Source organism: Artemia sp. Qi Xiang Cuo, chromosome 5 (assembly GCF_049724085.1).
Source record: "Artemia sp. Qi Xiang Cuo chromosome 5, ASM4972408v1, whole genome shotgun sequence".
Taxonomy (NCBI): domain Eukaryota; kingdom Metazoa; phylum Arthropoda; class Branchiopoda; order Anostraca; family Artemiidae; genus Artemia; species Artemia sp. Qi Xiang Cuo.
This window is the reverse complement of record NC_142798.1, coordinates 69,890,656-69,916,681: the sequence shown is the minus strand read 5'-3', so window position 1 is coordinate 69,916,681 and position 26,026 is coordinate 69,890,656. Positions and strand designations below refer to the sequence as shown.

The window sequence follows — 26,026 nt, the reverse complement described above, 5'->3', positions numbered from 1 at the left end:
TTCAAAAAGCTGTAAAGTAAAGTTGTGGGTGTAAAGGATGGATACTTCAACTTGTAAATGGGTTTAGGAAGGACATTAAGAAAAGAACTTGTTCTGAAATGTCTTTTGAAAAGTATTGCTTGGTGTTGGAGCATTCAAAAAGCTGTAAAGTAAAGTTTTGGGTGAAAAGGATGGGTCCCAGGGGCACTTGGGGGCCCTTTGTGGGTCCGAGGGGGGCCGGGGGGCCATTTTGGGAGGGAGGGGGGTGTCGGGGCCCTAGCTAACCTAACCTGAAAGTGTGATTTCAGAGAGTCTTTAACCATTTAGGGTTAACTTACCTTTTTTGGGATGAGCATTTAGAGTTCTCCTACATGCTGGAACTGAAAGTGTGTTCCCTGACATACTGGATCTGAAAGTGTAATTTCAGAAAAATTCTTTAACCTTTTAGGGTTAACTTACCTTTTTAGGGGTGACTATTTAGGGCTCTCCCACATGCTGAACTTGAATGTGTGTTCCCTGGCATATTGAATCTTAAAGTATAATTTTCATGGCGATGGACTATTCTAAAGAATAAAAACGTCTCAGGCTTAAGATATTTATTGCTTAAACATATTTTAAATCGTATGAAAAAATAAATAATGACATATTAAAAAAAAAGCTTAATCCATTTGATATGAAGAAGAGCAAGTTTAGGTCTTTGGATATCTGATGCATTTTTCCATGTCAGGCATCTTTTCCGGTATCCATTGAGAAAAATATCTAACTTCATCTTCTGGTTCATGTACTGAATGCAGGTATTTCTCACAATCTCTGAAGTCTTCTGAATTGAATAATGCTATGGTTTTATCACATTTTGTAGTAAGAGTTTATCAGTTGGCACGTTTCCCTTAACATAAACAGCTTGCACACCGAAAAAACTGCATATTTCCTGAATTTCCTCTTGTACGTGTTTTATTTCATAGCCATTTTCATTATGTGGTCTTATGGTTTTAACGTAAAAGCCCTTTCGATTTATAAAATTTAATGTTGGACTCCATCTTTTTTTCTCGTACTTATACATAATGTATCTGACGTTCCATTTATATCTATGAATTTCACGTCGTTGATTGTCTAGGAGTAAGAAAGCTGCTGCGAAAATAATGCCATTTGAGGAATATTTCAGACCAATATATTCTGTATCAATCAAGCCAAACATTATTATATCTGAAAAAAGGGCTTAAATTAAATAAATATGTAATGTTTCTGAAACTCTAACAAATACAGCTCACTTTCTTAGAATAAACTGTGAAGGAGGGAGTGTGTTCGAAGATCCCAACTTGAAAACTGTGAAAGTGATGGACAAATAAGTAACGTTTTACATTTCAGCATCCGCCCCTCTGAGTAAATATTTGGAGGGATCAATTTTCTGAGGAATAACTCAACGCATTGTTATACGAACATTCAGTTTGAATACTTAAAAAGGGATTGAAGCAGGGTGTTGTAGCTTCTATCACATTTAGAATGGTTAAAAGTGCTAATTAGACGAGGTTTGTCTCCCCCACCTAACCTAACCCTATTTGATCGCAAATTTAAAGTCCTAGCTCAGTTTTGAGGTTAGGTCAGGTAACAGCGCCGCGATGTTCGTGCGCTGATTGGGTTGTGGCATGTGTAGGCAGCGCCAGAATATTTCTGGAAGGGGCTGAATGTCTTGGCCAACGCCAATACTGGACAACTAATGTCCTAACAGGAGTTTTATCATTGTTCTTTCTCTCTTGGCTTGTGGGAGAAGAGTTTGAAACTCCTAAAAAGAAGACAAAATTTAGTATAGATTCCAAACAATTACCCACCTTAATGGAGGGGTCCCTAAATGAGGACCATGTAATGGTAGAGGGTGTAAAAGATGCATGAGTTCTTTCGTATAGGTGGGATTGCTCCTGTAATCAAATGTTTTTTTCCAGATAAATTGAGCCTAATTTTAGTACCCTCCCTAAACTTATGTCATTGCATTCTACCCTTCTATATCAAACTTAAAAACCTTAGTTTTCACACCTCGCAACAATAAAAGAAACATTTTTCAAAGAAAGGTATAGAATTAAATAATTTATTCTCCCTATAATAAGCTATAGTAAGGCTAGAAATGCATTAAATATAATAGAAAAAGAATAAATCCGAGTTTAATAGGCAGAGAATAATAGGTCTCGTTTCCCCCAACCTAAGCCCGTTCATAATGATAAGAAAAGTACCTAAAACTAGAATTTTTGGAGAATTAGGTGAATTTCTTAAATAAAAAACTTTGCACTCTTAAGGAAAAATGCAAGAATAAATGGTCCTATTTTTACCTATTTTACCATAAAAATTAAGGATAAATGTTCCTATTTTTACCATGGAGGGGTCCCAAAATGAGGATCATGTAATGATAAAGGGGGTAAAAGATGCATGAGTTCTTTCCTATAGGTGGGATTGCTCCTGTAATCAAATGTTTTTCCAGATAAATTGAGCCTAATTTTAGTACCCCCTCCCTAAACTTATGTCATTGCATTCTACCCTTCTATATCAAACTTAAAAACCTTAGTTTTCACACCTCGCAACAATAAAATAAACTTTTTTAAAGAAAGATATAGAATTAAATAATTTATTCTCCCTATAATAAGCTTTAGTAAGGCTAGAAAAGTTTTAAATATAATGGAAAAAGAATAATCCGAGTTTAATAGGCAGAGAATAATAGGTCTCGTTTCCCCCAACCTAAGCCCTTTCATAATGATAAGAGAAGTACCTAAAACTAGAATTTTTGGAGAATTAGGTGAATTTCTTGAAAAAAACAAAAAACTGTGCACTCTTAAGGAAAAATGCAAGAATAAATGGTCCTATTTTTACCTATTTTACCATAAAAATTAAGGATAAATGTTCCTTTTTTTACAATGGAGGGGTCCCTAAATGAGGATCATGTAATGATAAAGGGGGTAAAAGATGCATGAGTTCTTTTCTATAGGTGGGATTGCTCCTGTAATCAAATGTTTTTCCAGATAAATTGAGCCTAATTTTAGTACCCCCCTCCCCCCCCTAAACTTATGTCATTGCATTCTACCCTTCTATATCAAACTTAAAAACCTTAGTTTTCACACGTCGCAACAATATAATAAACTTTTTTAAAGAAAGATATAGAATTAAATAATTTATTCTCCCTATAATAAGCTATATTAAGGCTAGAAATGTTTCAAATATGATGGAAAAAGAATAATCCGAGTTTAGTAGACAGAGAATAATAGGTCTCGTTTCCCCCAACCTAAGCCCTTTCATAATGATAAGAAAAGTACCTAAAACTACAATTTTTGGAGAATTATGTGAATTTCTTATAAAAAACAAAAAACTGTGCACTCTTAAGGAAAAATGCAAGAATAAATGATCTTATTTTTACCTGTTTTACCATAAAAATTAAGGATAAATGTTCCTATTTTTACCATTTAGAGAAAATATATGATTTTGATAAGTGCCTAGAGATGCTGGGCATTTAAAGCAAAATAAACTAAGGTATGTTTAAAGCTGTAAAAAACTAGCATTATTCGTCTAGGGCTTGGATAAAATAGCTTTCTCAGGTGCAAGTATTTAGATCCTCTAGCCAAACTAGAATTAGCCATGAATAAATGTTTTTATTGTGTACCCACATGCTCCTGTTAGAGTCCCATCCTTACATGCAATTTCCAGCCCTAAAATGTGATTAAATCATATGAAAATGTTTAGCTCCCATAAAATCTATTATGTGACAATTTTGCAGAGAAAAGCTCTTTCCAGACAGTCACCCCTCTTGTTCATAACAAACATGTGTTGTTAATTAAGACGAAGCGTACGCAAAATATTTTGACACATTTGATGAATACTATGCCAAGGTTTTAAACTAGCGTCTCTAGACATTAGGGGAGAAGAAAGACTGACCATGATTCGTTAGCCTAACATTCTAACAACAAAGGAGAGGGAACACGCTATTTCAAGACAACAAAGAATTACGCAAATGCGTTGAAAACCTAGATTGGCTAAAACCGCTAATGTAAACAAAACAGGAAAAATGGGATGCCAAAATTATTTATAACCTCGCGCGGAGAGTTTATGTCAAAACATCGGAGAATCAGTCCTCATTATATTGTCAAGTGTTCCCTGACGAGAGAATATCCTGCGTTGAAGAGATAACTCGAGAAAATCGTCATCCAAAATCAAATGTTTTTCCATAAACACTAGATTTGATCTAATTCTCTCTTTCTCAAATTTATTCATTTTTCAATCCTTTCACTCTGACTGCTCTGACTAGCCCTAACCTAACCAGAAAAGAAAGGGAACATTTTCGATTTCGAAACAATTTTATTGAATAATTACAACAACAACAATAATACTAAGCAGGTACAATTAGCGATACAGTTTATTCTCTTCGATATGTTTCACTAATGCACTTAAAGCACATTGAAGTCTATTCACATGTGCTATATCAACTTTTGCAGCGAAACATAATTGATTCTCCATTTTAAATTTGCTAAGGGATATCACATATCTTGCATATACTACATCCCATTCCAGACAAAACCGTGATCCTCTCGTGATTTCCATCGCAATGTTTGGTGCTCTTGTATTATTACCATCAACTCCACTATCAACTTCTAATAGGGTAAACATTCCACTCATCATCAACACACAAATATATATCCAAATGAGTAAAGTCAAAACTGTTCTTCTCATTCCTTTTAATTCTATTCACAGACTAATAAAACTTTAACAAAAATCCTTTCCTCATATTCTCTGCAATCCTCCACTACTAATATGTAAGTGAGCTTCTGATTGGTCTAGAAGGAGATGTAACCGACACGCTGATTGGTCTAGAAGGAGACACGTGATCCTGCTTCCTATTCCTGGATCATAACACTTTACCCCAGTGTGCACTTGGCCAAACAACAGCAACGACAAAACAAGATCTTGAAAGAAGTGTCATTGACTCTGTCCCCGTTAGACTCAATAATCCAGAAAACATCCATCAAAGTGAGAAAAATCCTGTTTTTCCAGTCTCACTGACAAAAACCATAAAACAGACAATAATAGCTGTTGACATCCATGAAAAACAACAAATAAATTGACTAACACTCATAACCGTCCAATAAAAATCCATAAAAGTTATAAAATTCCTGTTTTTCAAGTGAGAAAAATCCTTTTTTTTCATTCTCAGTGAGAAAAACCATAAGCCACGTGGTTAGTACGGGAGTCAATAAGGCCTTTCTACTGACAACCCCTATTTTCTGGGCTAATCAGAGAGAGCGGATACAGTGGGTACTCCATATACGATAACTTGATTAGTAATTGGATTCAAATATAGCCAAAACTAAAAGTTCGTCATATTGCGTATTCAAATACACTTTTCTGTAAAAAATACTGGTTTCAGTCGTAGGGTAAGATAATAAGGGTTTAATGTTCTTTCTGTAAAATGGTTAACAGCCAAGCCTTCGGCTATTAGCATTCAATGGTAGGTTTAATGATAGCATATGGGATTACTTACTATCAACTGTAAAAGAATATGCTCAGATGTGTAATAGATTTGACGCATACAAGAGACATTAGTATAACTTATTCAAAGGTTTAATGGACTCTTCTGTAAAATGGTTAACAGCCAAGCTTTTGGTTATTCGCGTTCGACGGAAGATTTAATAATAGCATATGGGATTAATTACTATCAACTGTACAAGGAATTTGCTCAGATATGTAATAGATTTGACGCATACAAGAGACACTGGTATAACATATTCAAAGGTTTAATACACTTTTCTGTTAAAAATACTGGTTTCAGTCGTAGGGTAAGATAATCATGTTTTTTCGTATAAATAATGCTTTTGCTAAAGATACAGCCAAGCCGAGCATGTTTCTGAGTCAGAAGTTGTCAACCACTAATAATCTTTAGCCTGAAGGTACCTCGCATCTTGTCCAGAATTGATAGCGTATGGTGTTAGATATCAAAAAATTGTACCATTTGCGTAAAAATAACTCTATTTGCGAAAAACATATTATACTGGCATAACTCTACAATGAATGATCTTAATTGGGGATTGAATAATTTTGAATTGGATTGTATGAAGGTGGTAAAAAAGGGTTAAACTGCCTACCAGTTAAGGTAAGCACGAAGGGGTTGCTAACTCATAGGCAATTTATTATAAATTCGGAATAGCATCCTAGGCATCAATCTACAGACACGATTAACGATGACAAGATGACCTTTTAACTTGACCTAGCTTAACTTCTCGGATGTGTTCTGTATAAGACACAAGTATTGGTTGAACAGTGTTGTCAATATAAAATATACTCTAACATTATAGTATACTAAAAAGTTGATACTAATAGAGATGTAGATGCCAAGAAAACAATTTTATCCATAGAAATCCATAGAAATCCTTAGAAATCAAGTATTAGGATGATTATATGTTTGAAGCATCAAGTACTGCAATCATCAATGACCCTAACCACCAAGGACCTCAACCTGCAAAGGTCCCCTATCCCCAACCACCAAACAGCCCCCTACCCCCCCCCCAGTTTTTGGGCCCCCTGCCCCCCCCCTCTCCCCATTTTTTTATACTTTTTTATTGAAGTTTTTTTAACTTTTTATTTTTTTTAACATGGAATATTTTTTCAAATTTTTTTTACAGGTTATAGAATGACATAAAACATAGTTAAAGCATAAAAAATTGACATTTAAGCTAAATTTCTCAACGTTTGTAGATGTTTGTTGTCTGAAGCCTATGATTTAGGGTGCTGGGTTTACTATTTCACACTTTTCTGACATAGGTTTCTTAGCTTGTAGTAGGTGTGTGTTGTCTGAAATCTATGATTTGGGATGTTTGGTTTACTATTTCAGAATTTTCTTAGCTAGGTTTCTTAACCTTTCGTAGGTGTGTATTGCATGAAACTCATGATTTGGGATGTCAAGTTTGCTATTTTGAACTTTTCTGAGCTCTATTTCCTAACCTTTTGTAGGTGTATGTCTGGCTTTATTAATAATATTTGGTTTTCTAATAAAGTTGGGTTTTAATTTTCAGAAATAAGAACATACATGTTTAAAATACATCTGATTTTAATAATTGGGTACATTTTTGCATATTTTTTTAATAAAGCTGGGGTTTAGTTTTCAGGAATATGAACATCCCAGTTTAAAATACATCTGATTTTATTAATAACATTTGATTTTTTTATAAAGTTGGGTTTTAGTTTTCAGAAATAAGAACATCCATAAAGTTCTGTTCTAAATTTTTCAGTAGAAGATAGAAAAAAGTTACACTTTGATTGTGAATATTTGCTATGAAGATAAAAAGTTCCACTTTAATTCTGAGTTTTCTCAAAGATGTGCAAAAATGTTCAAGTTCTCTTCTGAAGATAAAAAGTTCCACTTTAATTCTGAGTTTTCTCAATGAAGGAAAGAAAAAGTTCAAGTTCTCTTCCGAATTTTCTCAAAGAAAAAATAAGTTGCAGAACAATTCTAATTCTTTCCAGAGAAAAAAAGCTTCCATTTCAGTTCTTAATATTCTCAAACACATGAAAAAAATTAAAGTTCTATTCTAAATATTTCCTTAGAAGATAGAAAAAGTCATACTTTGATTGTGAATGTGAATATTATCCATGAAGAGGAAAAATTCCACTTTAATTCTAAATTTTCTCAACGAAGTGAAGAAAACTTTAAGTTCTCTTCAGAATTTTCTCAATGAAAATAAATAAGTTACAGATCAATTCTAATTTTTTCCAAAGAAAATAAAAAGGTTCCACTTCAGTGATGATTTTTCTCAAAGAGATGGAAAAATTTAAAGTTCTGTTCCAAATTTTTCATAGAAGATAGAAAAATGTTATACTTTAATTATGAATATTCGCCATGAAGATAAAGAGTTCCACATTAATTCTGAGTTTCCTCAAAGAAGTGCAAAAATGTTCAAGTTCTCTTCTGAAGATAAAAAGTTCCACTTTAATTCTGAGTTTTCTCAATAAAGTGAAGAAAAGTTCAAATTCTCTTCTGAATTTTCTTGAAGAAAAAATAAGTTACAGATCAATTCTAATTTTTTTCAGAGAAAATAAAAAGGTTCCACTTCTGTTCTGATTTTTTCTCAATGAGGTGAAAAAATATGAATTTCTGTTCTAAATTTCTCATAAAAAATAGGAAAAAAGTTATACTCTCATTGTGAATATTCACTATGAAGATAAAGAGTTTCCACTTTAATTCTGAGTTTTCTCAAAGAAGTGTAAAAATGTTCAAGTTCTCCTCTGAATTTTCTTAAAGAAGAGAAAAAAGTTAGCTCAATTTTGAATTTTCCAAAGAAGCGAAAAAAGTTCTACTTCAGTTCTGAATTTTAAGAGACATGAAAAAAATTTTAAAAGTTCTGTTCTGGATTTCTCCGTAGAAGATAGAAAATAAGTTACAGTTGAATTCTGAATATTTGCCATGAAGATATAAAAAGTTCCACTTTAGTTCCAAGTTTTCTCAGAGAAGTGAAGAAAAGTTCTAGTCCTCTTCTGGAGATAAATAGTTCCACTTGTAATTCTTACTTTTCCCGAAAAAGTAAAGAAAATCTCAAGATCTCTTCCGAATTTTCTAAAATAAAAAAAGTCAGAGTTCAATTCAGAATTTTATCATAGAAGCTAGAAAAAAGTAATACTTTGATTCGGAATGTTTCCCCAAGTAGAGAAAAAGTTCATGTTCTCTTCTGAATGTTTTCCCAAAGAAGAGAAATGGTTCCACTTTAATTCTGAGTTTTAAAACAAAGTGAAGCAAAGTTCAAGTTCTCTTCTGAATTTTCTCAAAGAAAATAAATAGTTATAGTCCAATTCTAATTTTTTTTCCAAAAAATATAAAAAATCTCAGACTTTTTAATAAAAATTCTAAGCGTTTGATATGCTATCGTATCCTAAAAATAATGGAAATATAACAAAGTAATGCATAAAATATTTTCTATTGGAATAATGACATGTCGAATATTAACATAAAATTATGTTAGTATACATTATTAATATCATTGAACAACTTTGGACATTTTGAATCTGTTCCAACAAATAAATCATCATGTTCTCTCTTGATACTAGACTTACCCTCTTCTCTTAGTTCATAACCAGTAGAATAATCATTATTCCATTTTGAGTAATATGCAATTTACTGGGGTGTCATCTGCAAGTTCAATACACGTTTCATCTTTGGTATTATTTGATTCATTGAATCGGTAGTAATAATGTTCACTTGTGCTTTATTCTCCATTAATTTATCTTCCTATTCCTTAGTGATATTTTCTACCAAAGCCCTTTTTATTTTGCCAGCGATTTCATTGTCTATTATTGTATTTTTTTTACAAAGGTACCAATCTTGGAACGCAAACAAGATTTGATTTACGATAATAGTGAATCAGTATATACGTCTTCTTTTTTTCTTTAGTATTATTTGAATTCTTGAACCAGAAAGATGACGATACGATCTATCAACGGGAAACATGTTACCAAAACCATTAGCTAGAAGTTGCCCCTCTTCATCAACTATTATTTTTATTTTGGCATTCTCTTTGAGTACTAACTTCTCTGGAAATCATACTTTCACATATCTGTCATTTGCATAATGGAAATTCTTGGGTTAGCTCAATTCTGAATTTTCCAAAGAAGAGAAAAAAGTTCTACTTCAGTTTTGAATTTTTGAGTCACGAAATTTTTTTTAAAAGTTCTGTTCTAAATTTCTCCGTAGAAGATAGAAAAGAAGTTACAGTTGAATTCTGAATATTATCCATGAAGATATAAAAAGTTCCACTTTATTTCTAAGTTTTCTCAGAGAAGTGAAGAAAAGTTCTAGTTCTCTTCTGAAGATAAACAGCTCCATTGTTAATTCTGGGTTTTCTCAAAGAATTAAAGGAAATTTCAAGTTCTTTTCCTAATTTTCTCAAATAAAAAAAAGTCACAGTTAAATTCTGTTTTTTTTCAGAGAAGTTAGAAAAAGTCAAGATTGAATTCAGAATTTTTTCCCAAGAAGAGAAACAGTTCTAATTTAATTCTGTATTTTCTCAAAAAAGTGAAGAAAAGTTCAAGTTCTCTACGGAATTTTTCCTGGGGAAGAGAAAAGGTTCCACTTTCATTCTGATTTTTAAAAACGAAGTTAAGAAAGTTTAGGTTCTCGTTTAAATGTTCTCAATGAAAAGAAAAAAGTTGTAGTCCAATTCTAATTTTTTTCCAAAGAAAAAAAAAATCTCAGACTTTTTAATAATCATTCTAAGCGTTTGACATGCTAGCGTATCCTAAAAAAATGGAAATATAACAAAGTAATGCATAAAATATTTTTTATTGAAATAATGACATGTAGAATATTAAGATTGAATATTGTTTTGGGTTTCATTATTTATTGATGCTGATTTGTGATAGTTGTATGCTTGGTAGATTCTTTGATTCTATTTTTGGTTTAATAGAGTTCTTTACTTTTTTTTGAAAAACTTATTTGTGAAAAAAGCTTTTTTTATTAATCAAATAAAAGATACGTACATTTTCCCTAGAAAAGTGAAGCACAAATTTAAAGCTTACAGTCGGAAGAAATTAGCTTTCCATAAAATGTTTAACTTTAACAGAATAAAAAGTTACTACAAATTAAGAAAGGAAATTTAATAATGAAGACAAATTACGTTTAATAATAAAGCCAACATTAAAACAAACATGTTTTCCCACAAATAAGTGTAGCATTGCCATTGCAAGAAGACACTGACGGAAATGTACTGCATATTAGACTAATAAAGATAAGTTGATTTTCACCAATATACTAATATTGAAAAAGATGCTAGCGAATTTTTGTAGCATCTTTTGTTTTTAATATTCTAGTAGTGAAACTACAAAAATCTTCAAGGCATATTTCCAATTCAGTACATTACAAATGACGTTACCATTTTGAATGGGGTGATCATTGGCATCAATTCATAAAAAATTTTAGGGAAGGGAGAGGGAGTGAAAAAATATATTTACAAAATCCGGGGCAGGGGGGGGGGCAAGCAATTTTTTCGTTTTTTTTCAATGAAAACAACAAAAATATTTTTGAAAAAAATACCCACCGCGAAGGTATTTTTGAAACCTAGGGGGAAAGGAGCTGGAGGGGTGGGGACGATGCTCCTTCCCCCAATTAACGTCACTAGGAGTGAAGGCACTAAACGTATTTGTGGTTATCTCTGTTCTTTTTAAGTTTGTCTTCATTGTTGATTGTAGGCAGGGCCGATTGAGTAGCTACGGGGCCCGATTGGAATTAGTTTTGGGGGGCCCCCTCTACATATTAAATTTTTAAGTAAAATTCAGATTAAAATTGAGTGTGTATTGCATTTTATTGTAACCCCCACAGGAGACTACTTCATTTTCATTTCATCAGCCTTTTTATTTTTGAATCGTTCTGATTCTTGCTGTCCTTTAACAACACAGGTCTTCGTTCGTCACTGTCATTTTTGACACTTTCTAATCCTTACTTTAGCGTGTCTGCTAACCATACAATTCTTTGTTCTTAACTCTCATCTTTGACGAGTTGTGATTCCTACTATTGTTTGTAATTATCGCTGCTAATTATCTTCTAGCAGCATATTTTTGTTCTCTCGGTCGTATATCTTCTAACCACCCATTCCTCTGTTCTTCATTTTATTTTGATTCGTTCTGATCCTGATTGTTGCATATCTTGTAACCTATGTGTTTTTTTTGTTCTTCATTTTGTTTTTGAGTTGTTGTGATTCTTTTTGCCACTTATCTTTTAACTGTATATTTCTATGTTCTTTAGTTTCATTTTTTACTTCCAATTTTCCCCTTGCGTTTCCACTTGCGTTTTTGTCCCCTTGCCCTTGATATTATGAACCTGTTGAAAATGCCTTTTGAAATTTACATCACCAAATATGGGCATGTGAATTTACATATTTCTACATTTTTGTTCTGCAAATGCGTCTTAAACGATTTTAAATTCCATTTTCCTTTTGTCTTCACTTTCAATCATCATAGTTGCTAAACTATTTTAGTCTATCCTGATTTATTGTAGGATCTGTTGAGTTAGTTGTAGTAAAAGAAGTCGTGGTATGATCAAAAGTGGTAGTAGTAGTCAGGTGATTTTCACTTGGATGAAAAGCAAAACTTTATTTGTGGAAATATTTATGTATTTGTGTTTTCATTTGGATTTTGATGTTACATAATTAGGCTCTGATTTTTAATCTACGAGATCGCAAATGCTTCGACTCAAACTGTTGTAATTATTGGAAACCGTTTGTGGAACATATATACTACATGTTGTCTGTTGTTGTAAGAGGCTCATGCTGGTATTTGAGCCATAGTGGCTTTGAAAACTAACTTTAGTGAACTTCGAATACTATTACTTACTGTGTTTTGATTTTGGACTTCTATAAAACAATAAACAATATTAGAGATAAGTAAAATATTAAATATTATAATTTATTATTAACAGTTTTCTAGGTAAGAGAATAATGCACGGAATAAAGCTAAAAAATAAAAAATAAAAAGAATGATTAGTGGTATCAACTTACAATAAGATTGACAACCCAAGAGTTACCCTTTGACCAAAAAGCCGATAAATATAGCCTAGTATCAATGTGAATTATGCCAGATATGCTGATGGTTTCCCAACGGCAAATAAGATATTTAAATGTATCTGGCACCACGAATCAGGAAAAAATACCCAACAAAACTATTTAGCAACTAAATTCGCGTACATCGAGTATGGATAAGGGTAGTCTCGATGCACATCGATGTCAAAATATAGGTGGTAAAGGCCTTAAAGACTTGTGAAGCTGATGAATGATATGAAAAAAAGCGAGCACTTCTAATTAATTATCAAAAAATTGTTGCACGACAGTCATAAGAGGAAAAACCATGTCGTACGCTCTTTTGCGAATATTGAAGAATAACTGTTTTTCCCTACATAAATTCAAAGTCACTATGTGATATTCCATATCACAATATTAAACCTTGTCAGCTAAAAGCTCGGAAATCCTTGTTCAAACTATGGCAGAAATAATTTGTAACTTAATGAAACATTTTGGCTGCACACTATTAGTTAATTAGTTAACACATTGGAAGCCTGCTTACAACAGCACAAGAAAAGTGTGATATTTGGAGAAAGATTAAAGTCAAATAACTTTTAAAGATAAAACAAAAAAACTTGCTACGATGAGACGTAGTCACTATCGTTTAGATGTAAAGGAGGAATGTCACCAGGATGTCAATGACATGATGGGGTGCTTTTCTGTCAACCCCTTTTCTAATTTAGTGACAAACAAAACAGGATCATTGAAGTGGTATTTATTGAAAGCAAATATGTTTCGTAGATACAATCGAAGGCCCAACAGAAACTTCAGGTACTTTCACAGGCCTGAACGAATGCTAAACTTGCCGTTCTGGGGATAGTAAATATTCTGGGGGGCAATTGCTGGGGAAAAAACAAACTAAAATATATTCTTTAGATTTAAACTTAAACGCTATCAATTTTGTGTAACTGAAACGTTGACCGGAAAATAATTTGGTCAACCGCGTGCAATGTTGAGCTTCCCAAGCCATCCCCGTTTCTTCACAAGTAAATATTGTGGTAGGGTGAAGTTTCAGGTGACGAACACCCTTTCAGTACACTTAAAGGACACTTTTTGAAATGTATGCTTGCTGTGTTTATGTTTTTGAAGTCTAAATTGTACTATCCTAAATTGTTACATTGTAATTAAATTAGGTATTTTTTTCCAATACCATACTTCCTTTCTATGGCAAACATATATTTGTTCAAATGGGGATAAGTCCATATACGTATTAGACAGTGAAAACAAATACAAAAGTCTGGATATTTCGAGCGGTCGTCATCAGCAGAAACACTGGAGTATTAAAATTAAAATTAAGATATTTATACAAAACAAAATAATAAATTCCGGTTCATTCACTAGATTTATGAGAGTGTTCAAAAGCTGGCTCACATCTCCCCATATGTATGTATCCCTGCAGTTACTTTATTGCATTTTGTTATATACCAGAGAGGCAACCTAATTTTTCCTACTTATATTTTTCCTACTATTAGGCTCATATTTGTAATTAACAACCTCCGAAATTGTGAAATGCCATCTTCAGTGAAACTCATACATTGTATTGTCTTAAATAAACTTAATTTATTTGATTTTGACTTATACACTGCAATATTAGCCTAAGATTTATAATCAACAACCTCAAAAATCTATAGATAGCAACTTTAGTGAAAATCCGATACTTTTTGGGAAATAGGCCTATTTAATTAGACTAGTGTGTTTTGATTTTAGACATCTGCATTGTGATATTAGCCTTTTTTATGTTCTGAATTGGACGCACTCGGTGGTATTAGCCTCTGAATGATCATAAGTTAGACGCACTGTTTTTAAAGGGTATTGCACAAATGTGGTTTGATTTTAATTAAATATTGTAATCTTTGGTGAATATCAGAACCTATTTATCAACTTTATATAGATTTTGTTGATGTTAGAATTTTATTGCTTAATATTTACCTAATTTTAAATCAATCTGCGAAATTCTTTAAAATCAGGTTTGTTAAAAATTTAACCCCATTTTAAAATGTGTAATTATTTTCTTTTTTTTATGCTTTGATTTCATTAATTTATAATGGTTTGAAGTGAGTCCTTTAGTAACATTCCTTTAATAAGCCCTGACAGATCACAAACCGAAAGATATGTAACATGTGTATAAGTGCCTATGAGTGGAGTGGGGGAGTCAGAGGATCTAAGGACCCCAGTTTTGGTTATTGTGCGTATACCAGTTTTGGTATACACACAAGTACTGCAGAATCTGAGGATTCTCGCCTCAGATACCAACTTTAGTGAAAAATAGACATTATTTGAAAAATTTATTCATGATGTCTTCTGATTTTGGACTGTTTTGCTGCAATCCTAATATTTCTTCCTGAGTTAGGACTCTTGTCTAAATAATCCCTGAATGGCCCTGAGTTGAAATTTGAAAAATTTATTCATGATGTCTTCTGATTTTGGACTGTTTTGCTGCAATCCTAATATTTCTTCCTGAGTTAGGACTCTTGTCTAAATAATCCCTGAATGGCCCTGAGTTGAAAAAGGTGCAATATGTCTGCGGGTGTGAATTTGAAAATTGTACGTGACTGTTTACATTTCTACTAAAGTGCATCTATGATGCCTCTGTTAATCGAGTTTTTTGCATAATTCAGGGACCTTGTTCTGGAATTGCACGGATCATCTCACCCTTGTTTTGGACTTTTTGACTCTTTTGTATAAAATAGCTGTCTTGAAATTTAGATATGATGCCCAATGGGGCTACAGGAGTGCCCGAGGGGCATAAATGATGTTGAAAAGGTGGCTGGCTGCCCTAGGCTACTATCGGTTTTGCTCCTTAAGAAGGGTCAAAAGCTTTTAATTTTTGATGGAACGGAAGCCTCTATCAGCTTTGTACAATCCTTCATTCTATTATTTACACCCTTTATGTAGAAGCAAGAAAGAAGCATGGGATCTTTGCTATGTTTGTGTGGGGGCTCTGTTATTTTCTACAAAGTGAAGAATAAGTACTTGGACGCAATAACTACTCAAAAGTGGAAAACTTTGAACTTCGTAATTTAGCTTTTAAGAGGCTCGTGCGCTACTGTGGTCTGAATATGCCCCCCTCCTAATTTGTTTCTAATCTTCTTTTAATATTCGAACTTAAATACATTCTTCTTCATGTTTCGCTACTGGCTGACAAAATCCTCGTTTTTTCACCTTTTTTATTTTATTTTTCGTTTTGTTATTTTCTTTCCTCTCTTAGTTTCATTTTTCATATTTGAACTTATACTTAAGAAATTTAAGTAACAAATGATATGAATTTTCTTAATAATCTCCTAACAACAAATGTATTAGGTGTTATATTAAAATAAAGATAGTCATGCTTTGGATCGGGGGACGGGGAGTGTGTTTCTATCCTGTCTACCCCCATCCTAGTTTGACAGATATAACATAAACATATTCAGTTTTCAATGTAGTGGGAAACAAGACCTGGCACAGGCCTGGCGTTGGGTACATGTCTTGTCACTATGCTTTACACATCACCCAATTCTCTTCTAATATATTCTGACGAATATTGTTTTGGCTGTGCCTTTCAATGTGAAGTGTGTCAAAAATATACGTAAAAACAAAGTTTTCTCTCTTATCAGTGAAGAATAGGGTTAAAATTTAGAAAGCTGAATTTTTTTCCATATAAGAGAGGGTGGTTTCTCCTTTTCTGACTGTAGATGCAAATTTGTATTTATTTAATTTTTACTTTTTTCTACTTGAGACTCTGGATGTTCGAAGCAAAAGTAAAGGATTCGAATCCCAAGCTAAAAAAAACAACTAAAAACAACATGTTTACAAATACTTTGTCCTTTCAGTTTAAACAGATTACATTGTTTCATTTACGGTATAGATAATGGTAATTGGCTTTCAGTTATACATATTTGTTTCAGCTCAACTGCCAGGGATCTCAATTGGGGGGGGGGGAGGCTCATTTGCCACACTAGATTAAAAAAAAACTTCTATCGGAATAATAATCGGGATTTATTGCGACCAGCCATTGACTTTCTTCTTTATTGAATAAAATAAATTAATAATAAATTTTTCAATGAAAAATGCCTTTTTTCTGGTATTTTCATTCAAGAAATTGAAATAACAAGGTACATTTTCGTGAATTGGTGCCACTGTCAACTGCATCTCTCGCTTTATTACGTTTTTTCTATTTACTTAAAGATTACTGCTTACCGTGCTGATACGTATTTCTGTTTTCCTCCTGAGTAAGTCATTATAGAGATACCATCTAAAGACTTTTAATTTAAGTTTTTCATTTGCAATTCTTTTCCTCTCAGTTTTGATTCCTTTGAAAGCTTTGTATACATATAAAGCGGAAGCCAGTGAAGGAAGAAAGGCACAAATTACTATCCACAGGCCGAACTTAAAAATTGCAAAGATTAACTGTTCGTCACTCAAATCTGCATACGGAAATGCATTGAACCTATAATAAAAAAAAAGTATTTTAAATTAAAAGAGGAGAAGAAATATTAGAACCTGAATTAAATTAGTCAATTGTATCAATTTACAATAAAGGCTCTTCTACTGTTACTGCTTCTCAAAGCTTATTACCTACTAGAAGCTAATAGTTATTTGTTTGTTATAATTTCATTTATTATAACACTACCCAAGCAAGAAAACCAATCTACAAACAAAAATTGCTAATCCCGAAGGAAAACATTGCTTAATGTTTTCTTAAAAACATTCTAGTCTTCCAATCATGACTTAAATAATGATACTGAATCGAATTGTAAAGATAAGCTTTAACTTCATGTTGGAAATTATAAAATATGAAACTAAGAGAGGAAAGAAAATAATAAATGAAAAATAAAATAAAAAAAGGTGAGAAGACGAAGATTTTGTCAGTCAGTGGCTAAACATGAAGACGGCTTTCATTATGGGTTGGCTTTCTATATACAGAAAGCCGATCCATAATGATCGGTATCTACATTTCGCTTCAAATCATCCCCCTTCTGTGAAAAGGGGAGGGGGTAATAATCTCTTTAGTCGACAGAGTTTTAAAAATCTGTTCACGTAATCATGTAAATTCTGAATTAAACTATGACAAAGATATTCTATTCTGCAATGGTTACCCAATAAACCTTATTGAAAATATCATAGATAGACGATGAAAAATTATAAAACAAGAAAACAGGGAGCCCGTCTCCCTTGATTCAGTTACTCCGGAAATTGAGAAAAAAAAACTCACCACTTTACCATACATCTCAAAACTTAGCAATAAATTTGGAAAAAATTTAAATAAACATAATTTGTCTGTTTCTTCCAAAACTGAACAAAAAGTTGAAAATTTTTTGAACTCAGGAAAAGATAAAACTGCCAGGAAAAGATAATCCCGGTGTCTACGAAATTCTGTGTCTACATTTTAAAAACAAAAATCACAACTTTGATTTGGCCTTGGCCCTGCATATATTTGAAAGTCATACGCATCTGGTTCTTTTTGAGGAGGCAACTTTAATATCTACTGTAAATGCCCTACCGCAAGCTTTTAAAGATGTAATTGAGATAAAAAAATACATTAACAGAAATTTGGCTATAAATAGAGACACTGGATATATTTCACCAAGCCCAGTTTATAACAATTTAATTTTAAAAGACTCAATCAATATTTTGCCCAGTCTAACTTAAGAAAACCTATTTGCATATCTAATGAAAACTGAAACTGTAGACCAGCCAAAACTATTGCAAGGCAAAGGATTCTTGCTCAATCATCTTAGTAAATTCTTTTTCATTAATTCTTACCTGGTTTTTATTTAAGGTCTTCTCTGTCGTTGTAGGGTAAACTTCGAAAGGTTAGATTTTCGTTGTTTTTTTTTCCCCTTTTTCTTACCACTGAGAACGACTTGGCGGATGTCCTTGTCGAAATATTTGCTTGTTCTTCGTCTTCTTGTTTTGCCACTGGCTGACAAAATCCTCGTTTTCTCACTTTTTCTTTTTTTATTTTTCATTTATTATTTTCTTTTCTCTCTTAGTTTCATATGTCATGTATAGCCAGTGCGGTCTTAGAATGTATTTAGGAAATTATAACAAAAGTTATAAAATATATTATGGATAGGAAATACCAATTTACTATTTATTAGCTTACTCAGATGACCAGCTAATATCAAACCGCTCATGGTAACGAACTGCAAGTAAGGAGCGACACGGCTCATTAGTAACTGAAACTCAAAAAATGGAATTTCGACATAAACAAATATATTGGCAGAATCGGCTTATTAAGCTGATTATAAGCCGATTTGCCCAAAAATTCTTCTGCCGGTTTCAACCAAGTTCCAGCTGAAGTCATTAAGTTTATTCTTCCATCAATTGCAAAGCCACTGTGTCATTTGGTTAACAAGTTATTCCAATTAAGAGTTTTCCCTCAGCAACTCAAGTTGACACGGGTGATATCTCTTTTAAAGGAAGTGACCGTGAGGATCCGGGGAATGACAGGGCAATCTCTCCTATCTATCTTTTCTAAAATATTTGAAACCAATGCTGAACCGACTAATGAGTTATCTCGACGCCAAACAGTTTTTCCATAACCATCAATTTCGATTTCGTGCAAAACATTCAACGGAACATGCGTACAATATGTTTCTTCATTTCATACGGCCATTTTCCTGCAGCCATTTTCCTTGATTTGAGGAAAGCTTTTGACAGCCTGACCCACGAGATCCTTATCGATAAGGTGTCTGATCATGGAATTCTTGGGGAGAAACTGTCATGGTTTTCTTCATACCTAACTAAACGTTCTACCGCCACTGAAGCTTCAGATGACCAAGTTCCAGTTACTTATGGAGTGCCGCGGGACTCAATTCTTGAGCCTTCACTGTTCTTCATTTACATCAATGACCTCTATCGGCTTTTTACTGCCACGAAACCAAATCTCTGCTGTGGATTATGTCACAAATATAATTACCGAATCGCACCAATAGCTGCATCCAATACTCATGAAGAATTAATCGCATTCGCTGATGACAATACGTTAGGTACATCGGCTACAGATGAACAATCCCTTACACTAAAGTTACAAACGATGGCTGAGAAACTTTATCATTGCTTTGATAGTAATTGTTTAGCTATGAATATAAAAAGGTCACACCTACTTATTTTTTCTCGTATAGGTAAGAGCTGTCCTACACTAATGGCCCTTTTTACTTCAAGAGGTCCTATATGCCGACCACCTGACCGATTTGTGTGATTCTTTGGACTTTTTCTGGTTGGAAATCTAACATTCAAGCAGCATATTCAGATGCTAAGAGTCAAGGTTTCAAGAGGACTGTGGATCATAAGGAAACTCAAACAAATTTTTTCCCTTTTCTATTCTCTTTCTTTTATACTTCTCTTTTTTATCCTTATCTATACCATTGCTCATCTGCTTGGATGTCCATTTTTCCATTTCTACTTTCCCCCATTCGTAATCTCCAGCTGAAAGCAGCAAAAGTCCTCCAGTCCACCACTTCTACTCCTGTCCAGATCTTACAGCTGAAGGATATCTATATGTTTTTGCTGTGTTCAATGGCATTCCTTTATTTCCACGGAGATCTCCCAGAATGTTTTTCTGGCATGTTTCAACAAGTGAATGAAGTCAACCCATATGCAGTTCGAAATCAGGAGGATATACTGGTTCCTTCTACCCCCCAGTGCGTTCAGACTTTGGTCTTGTCGTTGCTGTGGGGCATGCCTGGAACTCCATTCCTGTTAGGGTTCGGAATTCCCATACCCTTGGTTTTTTTAAAAGCACAAAAAAAATTGTGTTGGAAAAAAATGGATGATTGAATTATTTTCTAAATTTTTGTAGTTTCATTTTTTTATTTGTTTTTTTTTAGCGTTGGTTCTTTATGTCGATGATAAAGTATGATTTGTTGTTGGTGTTTGGCGATGTGGAGATCGGTTGTCATCGTGTGAGCATTCATATGAGTAGTCATTCTTATTTATTTTTTTCTAGGCCTACTTCAGTAACCTATAAATGATCAATATGTAGTTTTAATTTTTTTTTCCAGTTAACGGGTGTCTGGGTCCTTTGGAATTTTTTCTTGGATTGTAGTGTTTTTTATATTTATTGAATAAAAGAAGTTGAACTTGATGTCAGGGTTGATGTTTTTTTTTTTTTTTGGGGGGGGGGGTAATTGGAAAAAAACTATTATATAGTCCATGTCACTTGACTATACAGTTATAGACCCTCTTCCCCCTCCCCCAATAAAAATTCTGGAGCTACCTCCTTGTGCTGATTCCAAATACATAAGATTCATTAAGCTTAGTGTTACTCAGAAAAGGCTACGGGCCTGATAAAATATGCCTGATTTTTGAAAGGGGGAGGGGCACCCCCTTAAAGTAAAATAATCTTCATGAAAATCACACCGTTGGATTCAGCACATCAGAGCGTACTGTAGAAGTTTCTTGCTTCTATGTATAAAATTAAATAAAAAAAAACAACAAGTTTTTTTCAAATGAAAGAAAGGAGCAATATTAAAACTTTAATGTGAAACAACATTGAAACAAACAGAAATTATTCCATATATGAAAGGAGGCTGTCCCCTCATCAACGCCCGACTCTTTAAGCTAAAGATTGCCTCTTTGTCACAACTCTACTTTTTAAAGTAATAAAAAACATTAGCCTAAAGAGCTTGATGAGGCGACAGCCCTTTCGAATATGGAATAAATTCTGTTCGTTTTAAATTTTAGTGTTGCTCCTTACTTTCAGTTGAAAAAAAACCTGTTTTTTTTATTTAATATCATTAAAGACAATTCCCTTTTGTTGGGTAATCAATTACAAGAAAAGTTAAAGTAAAATAATCTTCATGAAAATCACACCGTTTGATTCAGCACATCAGAGCGTACTGTAGAAGTTTCTTGCTTCTATGAGCCAAAGTAAATAAAAAAACAAAAAGTTTTTTTCAACTGAAAGTAAGGTGCGACATTAAAACTTAAAACAAAGAGAAATTATTCCATATCTGAAAGAGGCCGTCCCCTCCTTAATGCAGCGCTCTTTATGCTAAAGTTTGAGTTTTTCTCACAACTATACTGTCTAAAACAATAAAAACTTTACCGTAAATAGCGGGGCGTTAAGGAGGGGACAGTCTCTTTCATATACGGAATAATTTCTGTTCGTTTTTGATTTTTAATGTCGCTCCTTACTTTCAGTTTAAATAAAAAGATTTTTTATTTAATTTCTGAATATTTTTGAATTAATGCAGGTTTCGATTTTGGCTCACCGTATATGTAATAATAAAAACATTGCATAATAATTTTACTTTTTTTTTGCCTAAATGGCTTTCTCAAAATTTTGATCGGATGATTTTGAGAAAAAAGGGATGGAAGAAGGGGCCTAGTTGCCCTCCAATTTTTTTGATTACGTAAAAAGGCCAGTAAAACTTTTAATTTTATTTACGGACGTTTTATTTGTAATAAATATACGTCACTTGCGTAACGAAATTCTATATTCGTATCATTTTATTACGTCTATGAGGGGGTCCGCCCCCTCGTCAATACCTCGCTCTTTACGCTTAAGTTCGAATTTTGTTCCAATTCTTTAAGAATGACTTCTGAATCACAAAGGCCGTTTAATTAGAATAAACAGCTCTTTTGAAACTACTAAAAATACTTTAGCGTAAAGAGCGAGGTATTGAGGACTGGACCACAGCTTCATATACGTAATAATTTCTTTTTGTTTTAAGTTTTAGCGTTGCTCCTCACTTTCAGTTGATTTTTTTTATTTAATTTCTGATTGTTTTTTAAATAATACTGGGAAATCTGGAAATTCTCTTCCCCCATGAAAAATTCCTCCATGAAAGGATCATCCCACGTAACCCCCCCCCCCCCCCGCCACCAGAAACAAAAACTCTGAAAACGTCTGTAACAACGTTTCTAACAAAGTTCATAACTTGCAGCGTTTCCCCCGGGGATTGTGGGGGGATCAAGTCGTTATCATAGACATAGCTATTAAATCTTTCGACTATGCTGAAAAAAATAGCCATTTCAAAATTTTGATCCGGTGACTTTGGGAAAAAATGAGCATGGGAAGGGCCTAGTTGCCCTCCAAGTTTTTTGGTTTCTTTAAAAGGGTATTAGAAATTTTAATAATAGTAATAACAATAATAATAATAATGATTTTATTTTTGCCCGCTCATATAAAAAAAGAGAAAAAGCGGAGTAATACAAAAGAAGAAAAGGAAAATAAACAAAATACAAGAACACTCAATATAAAAGAACAAAATTAAGTAGTATCTTCTTCATTCGCATTCGTAGATCAGATTTATTTGTAGATCAGTTGTAGATGGGTCTACCATATTTTGAGATCTTAGAACGAATGTGTTTTTCTCGTAGAGCGGGTATCTAAGCAAAAACTTGAGGTATTTGCAGTATGCAGAACGGAGTTGTAGTCTGTCAATTGCGGGAACCAGTCCCATAGCGGAGACAGAAGCAGGTGAGTGAGAGCAACCGATGATTAAAGCTTTGAAAGATTATTCCTGTTTAAGCTAAATTTCAGAGAGAGAAGCTTCCCGTAAATTGAACGACTACTCTTGGTAAATTTCTCCGTTCTTAGTAGATGAAACCTTCTAACATAATGACCGTAATTACCACGTACTTCATTGTATTTCCAGGGGAATTTTTCATTTGCTCAACTATCACATATGTAGGGCCACTCCTTTGCTACTTGCCTGCCGAGGAACAAAATTCCACAAACTTCATTTTTAGCGGGTTGACCTTTAGACCGATATTTTTGAAACCAGTTATCAGGCGGTCAATATTTTCTTGTAGAGAAGTAAGGTTGCAGCTTAACATTTGTAGATTGTCAATAGATGAAAGCAGGCTGAGGTCACATAGATTGATACTGAATACTCCCGTAACGTTTTTTGCTATTGCGGATGTTAGGGTATTAAACAGGATGGGGCTTAACACAAGTCGTTGTCGAAAACCTCAAACAAGTCTAATCGGTCTGCTCAGGTGATCCCCTGTCAGTGTAGCTTTCACAAAACTGACTGAGTACCAGAAAAACCAAAGTGCCACGACATCAGTATTCACACCATACTCGAATAATTTCAGGAACACCTGAGACTGCACAACTGAATCGAATGCAGCTGAGCTGTCTATGCTGCACATACAGAGGGAGGATCCAATTCTGTGGGCTTTGTCAATAGCTTTCCTTAAAAGCCTATGTACAAACGCGCAATTCAGGTTTTGGCGGAATCCGAACTGACGATAATCTAACCTACACTTCCCCGAAATTTCTGGGAGGAGAAGTAGCTCAAGGACTTTACTGAGAACACCTGAAACGGTTATTGGTCTATATCCTGTGCATTGATTTTGGTTTTTCCCTTTTTGGGGAATATTTGACATAATACCAGCTGAAAATGAGCTGGGGACCATAGCGCAATCTACAAACATTTGGAACAGAAGAGTGATAAGCTCAAACAAGAGGTCACTGCCATGCCTTAGGTTATCCGGACAAATACCATCGAGACCAAGTGCCTTTCCACGTTTTAACTTACAAACTGTTTTAGCTACAAACGATTTAAATATCACCAAGGTACATCAAACTTTTAATAAGCTTTTGAGTTTCTTGTTTAGGCATTTATCACAATCCTGTTCAAGCTTCGGGTCTATGGAACCAAAAACTGTAGAGTTATTGCCTAAACCACTCCTCTTCCGGAATGTCTGATGAGCACGTTTTTCCACTGGACTGGGATCTCTTGAAGAACTTCTACATTACTTTCGTTTTTTTTAGGTTCGCTCTGAAACCTTATCAGCTTCTTCGCTTTTCAGTTTTTCCGTTAGATTTAGGTAGTAATTCTTTGTGCTCCGAAATAGTTGGAAGATCACTCCAGTTCTGGGCTTATCGGATTTTTTCCAGATATTGTACCACAACTTAGCACGTTTTTTTGCTTGTTTGACCAGGGGACACTTTTCCCAACCTGGTTTTTGAGAACCAAAACTGACCATACGACAGGGGACGGCCAGCTTTTCTGCGGTTTTTATGGTGTGACAAATTTCCACATAATAGATGTTTAAACAAACCGAATCTTGGACATCTTGCACAAGTAGCTGGTAGGGCACTTTAACTTTGTTCAGGATTTCATCACAAGTGTGTTGATACATCACCGTGTCATTTTTTCCCACTCAGTTTTCATTAAGTTTTTCTTGGTTGCACAGTTGGTAGTAGATTGAAAAGGGACACTGAAAGATAGACCTAAATGGTCGCTTCAGGTATGCTCGGAGTCAACGCTTATATTTTTCATGAGCGGAAACTTTGTTATCACATGATCAATATTACTCGTAGAGCCACTATTGTGTATATATGTAAACTGCTGATATTTTTCACAAAAGGATATCCAAGCCCGGAGTGCTGATAGAAGGATGTCTTTTAGTTTACCAGGTAAGGAGGGGTTGCACTGGAAGTCTCCACAAATCAGAAAGTGCCTGTTGCCGATTTTACACTTGAGTCTGCTTAAACGGCTACACGCTTCGGCATACGTTTCTCAGAACGATCGTTATTCAGGTTTGTTGGACAATATAAATTGATGAGAAAAAAGTTAGTTGGCCCTAAAAATTCCACAGAAGTGTAGAAGTCGCACGATTCGTACAACCTACAGGGGATCTGGTCGTCGACTGTAACAGCAGTGCCGCAGCTAGGTCTTCCACGCGTAAATTGTTATTTGGCTTCATGTATGGAAACCGTTCGAATGAGCCCTCTCGCGACATTCTTGGACTGCTGGGTCGATACGATCACCCCGGGGGGGGGGGGGGGCAACGAAAAAACAAATAGACATGTATCTGTGATCTTTATTCTGGCAAAAAATAGAAAATTACTTATTTTTGCAGATTTTAGCTTGAAACCTCTACAGTAAGGTTCTCTGGTGCGCTGAATGTGATGATGTAATTTTTGTTAAGATTCTATGACTTTAGGGTGTGTTTCTCCCTTTTTTCGTAAATAAGGCAAATTTTCTCAGACTCGTCACTTTTAATGGGTAAAACTAAACTTGATGAAATTTATATATTTGAAATCAGCATAAAAATCTGATTCTTTTGATGTATCTATTGGTATCAAAATTCCGTTTTTTAGAGTTTCGGTTACTATTGAGCCGGATCACTCTTACTTACAGTTCGTTACCACCAACTATTTGATTGTGGAAATTTGTAATTTTTGTCAGAAGAAAGATCACGGAAGCATGTTTTTGTTGTTTTTTTTTCCAGGGGTGATCGTATCGAACCTATGACCCTAGAACATCGAGAGAGGGCTCGTTTGAACGGGAATTAAAAATTCTAGTGCCCTTTTTATGTGACTGAAAAGATTTGAAGGCATTTAGACCCCCCCCCCTTAACGTTCCTTTCCCCTCTAAAATTGTGCGATCAACATCCTTAGATATCCATTTTGTTCAGCATAGTTAAAACTCCCAAAACTACACATTTGGAAAAAACTTGCTCCCCCAGCCCCTGGTTATTGGTATTTAAGTTATAAAATCTGCCTAATTTTTACGTATAGTATTTGTATATATATACAG

At 34.0% G+C, this 26,026-nt stretch overlaps 2 protein-coding genes across 2 annotated transcripts in view; one reads left to right on the top strand and one right to left on the bottom strand.

Moving 5' to 3' along the window:
- LOC148952450 (coiled-coil domain-containing protein 93-like) overlaps nt 1–26,026 on the top strand; it is a 253,210-nt gene that overhangs the window by 33,580 nt on the left and 193,604 nt on the right. The gene's annotated exons all lie outside the window — the stretch shown is intronic.
- Nucleotides 1–26,026, bottom strand: part of LOC148952454 (uncharacterized) — an 89,066-nt gene that overhangs the window by 19,083 nt on the left and 43,957 nt on the right. The window contains exon 4 of the mRNA XM_089089887.1: nt 16,719–16,968. Coding sequence (XP_088946013.1) covers nt 16,719–16,968 — 250 coding nt within the window. The remainder of the gene's footprint in view (nt 1–16,718; nt 16,969–26,026) is intronic.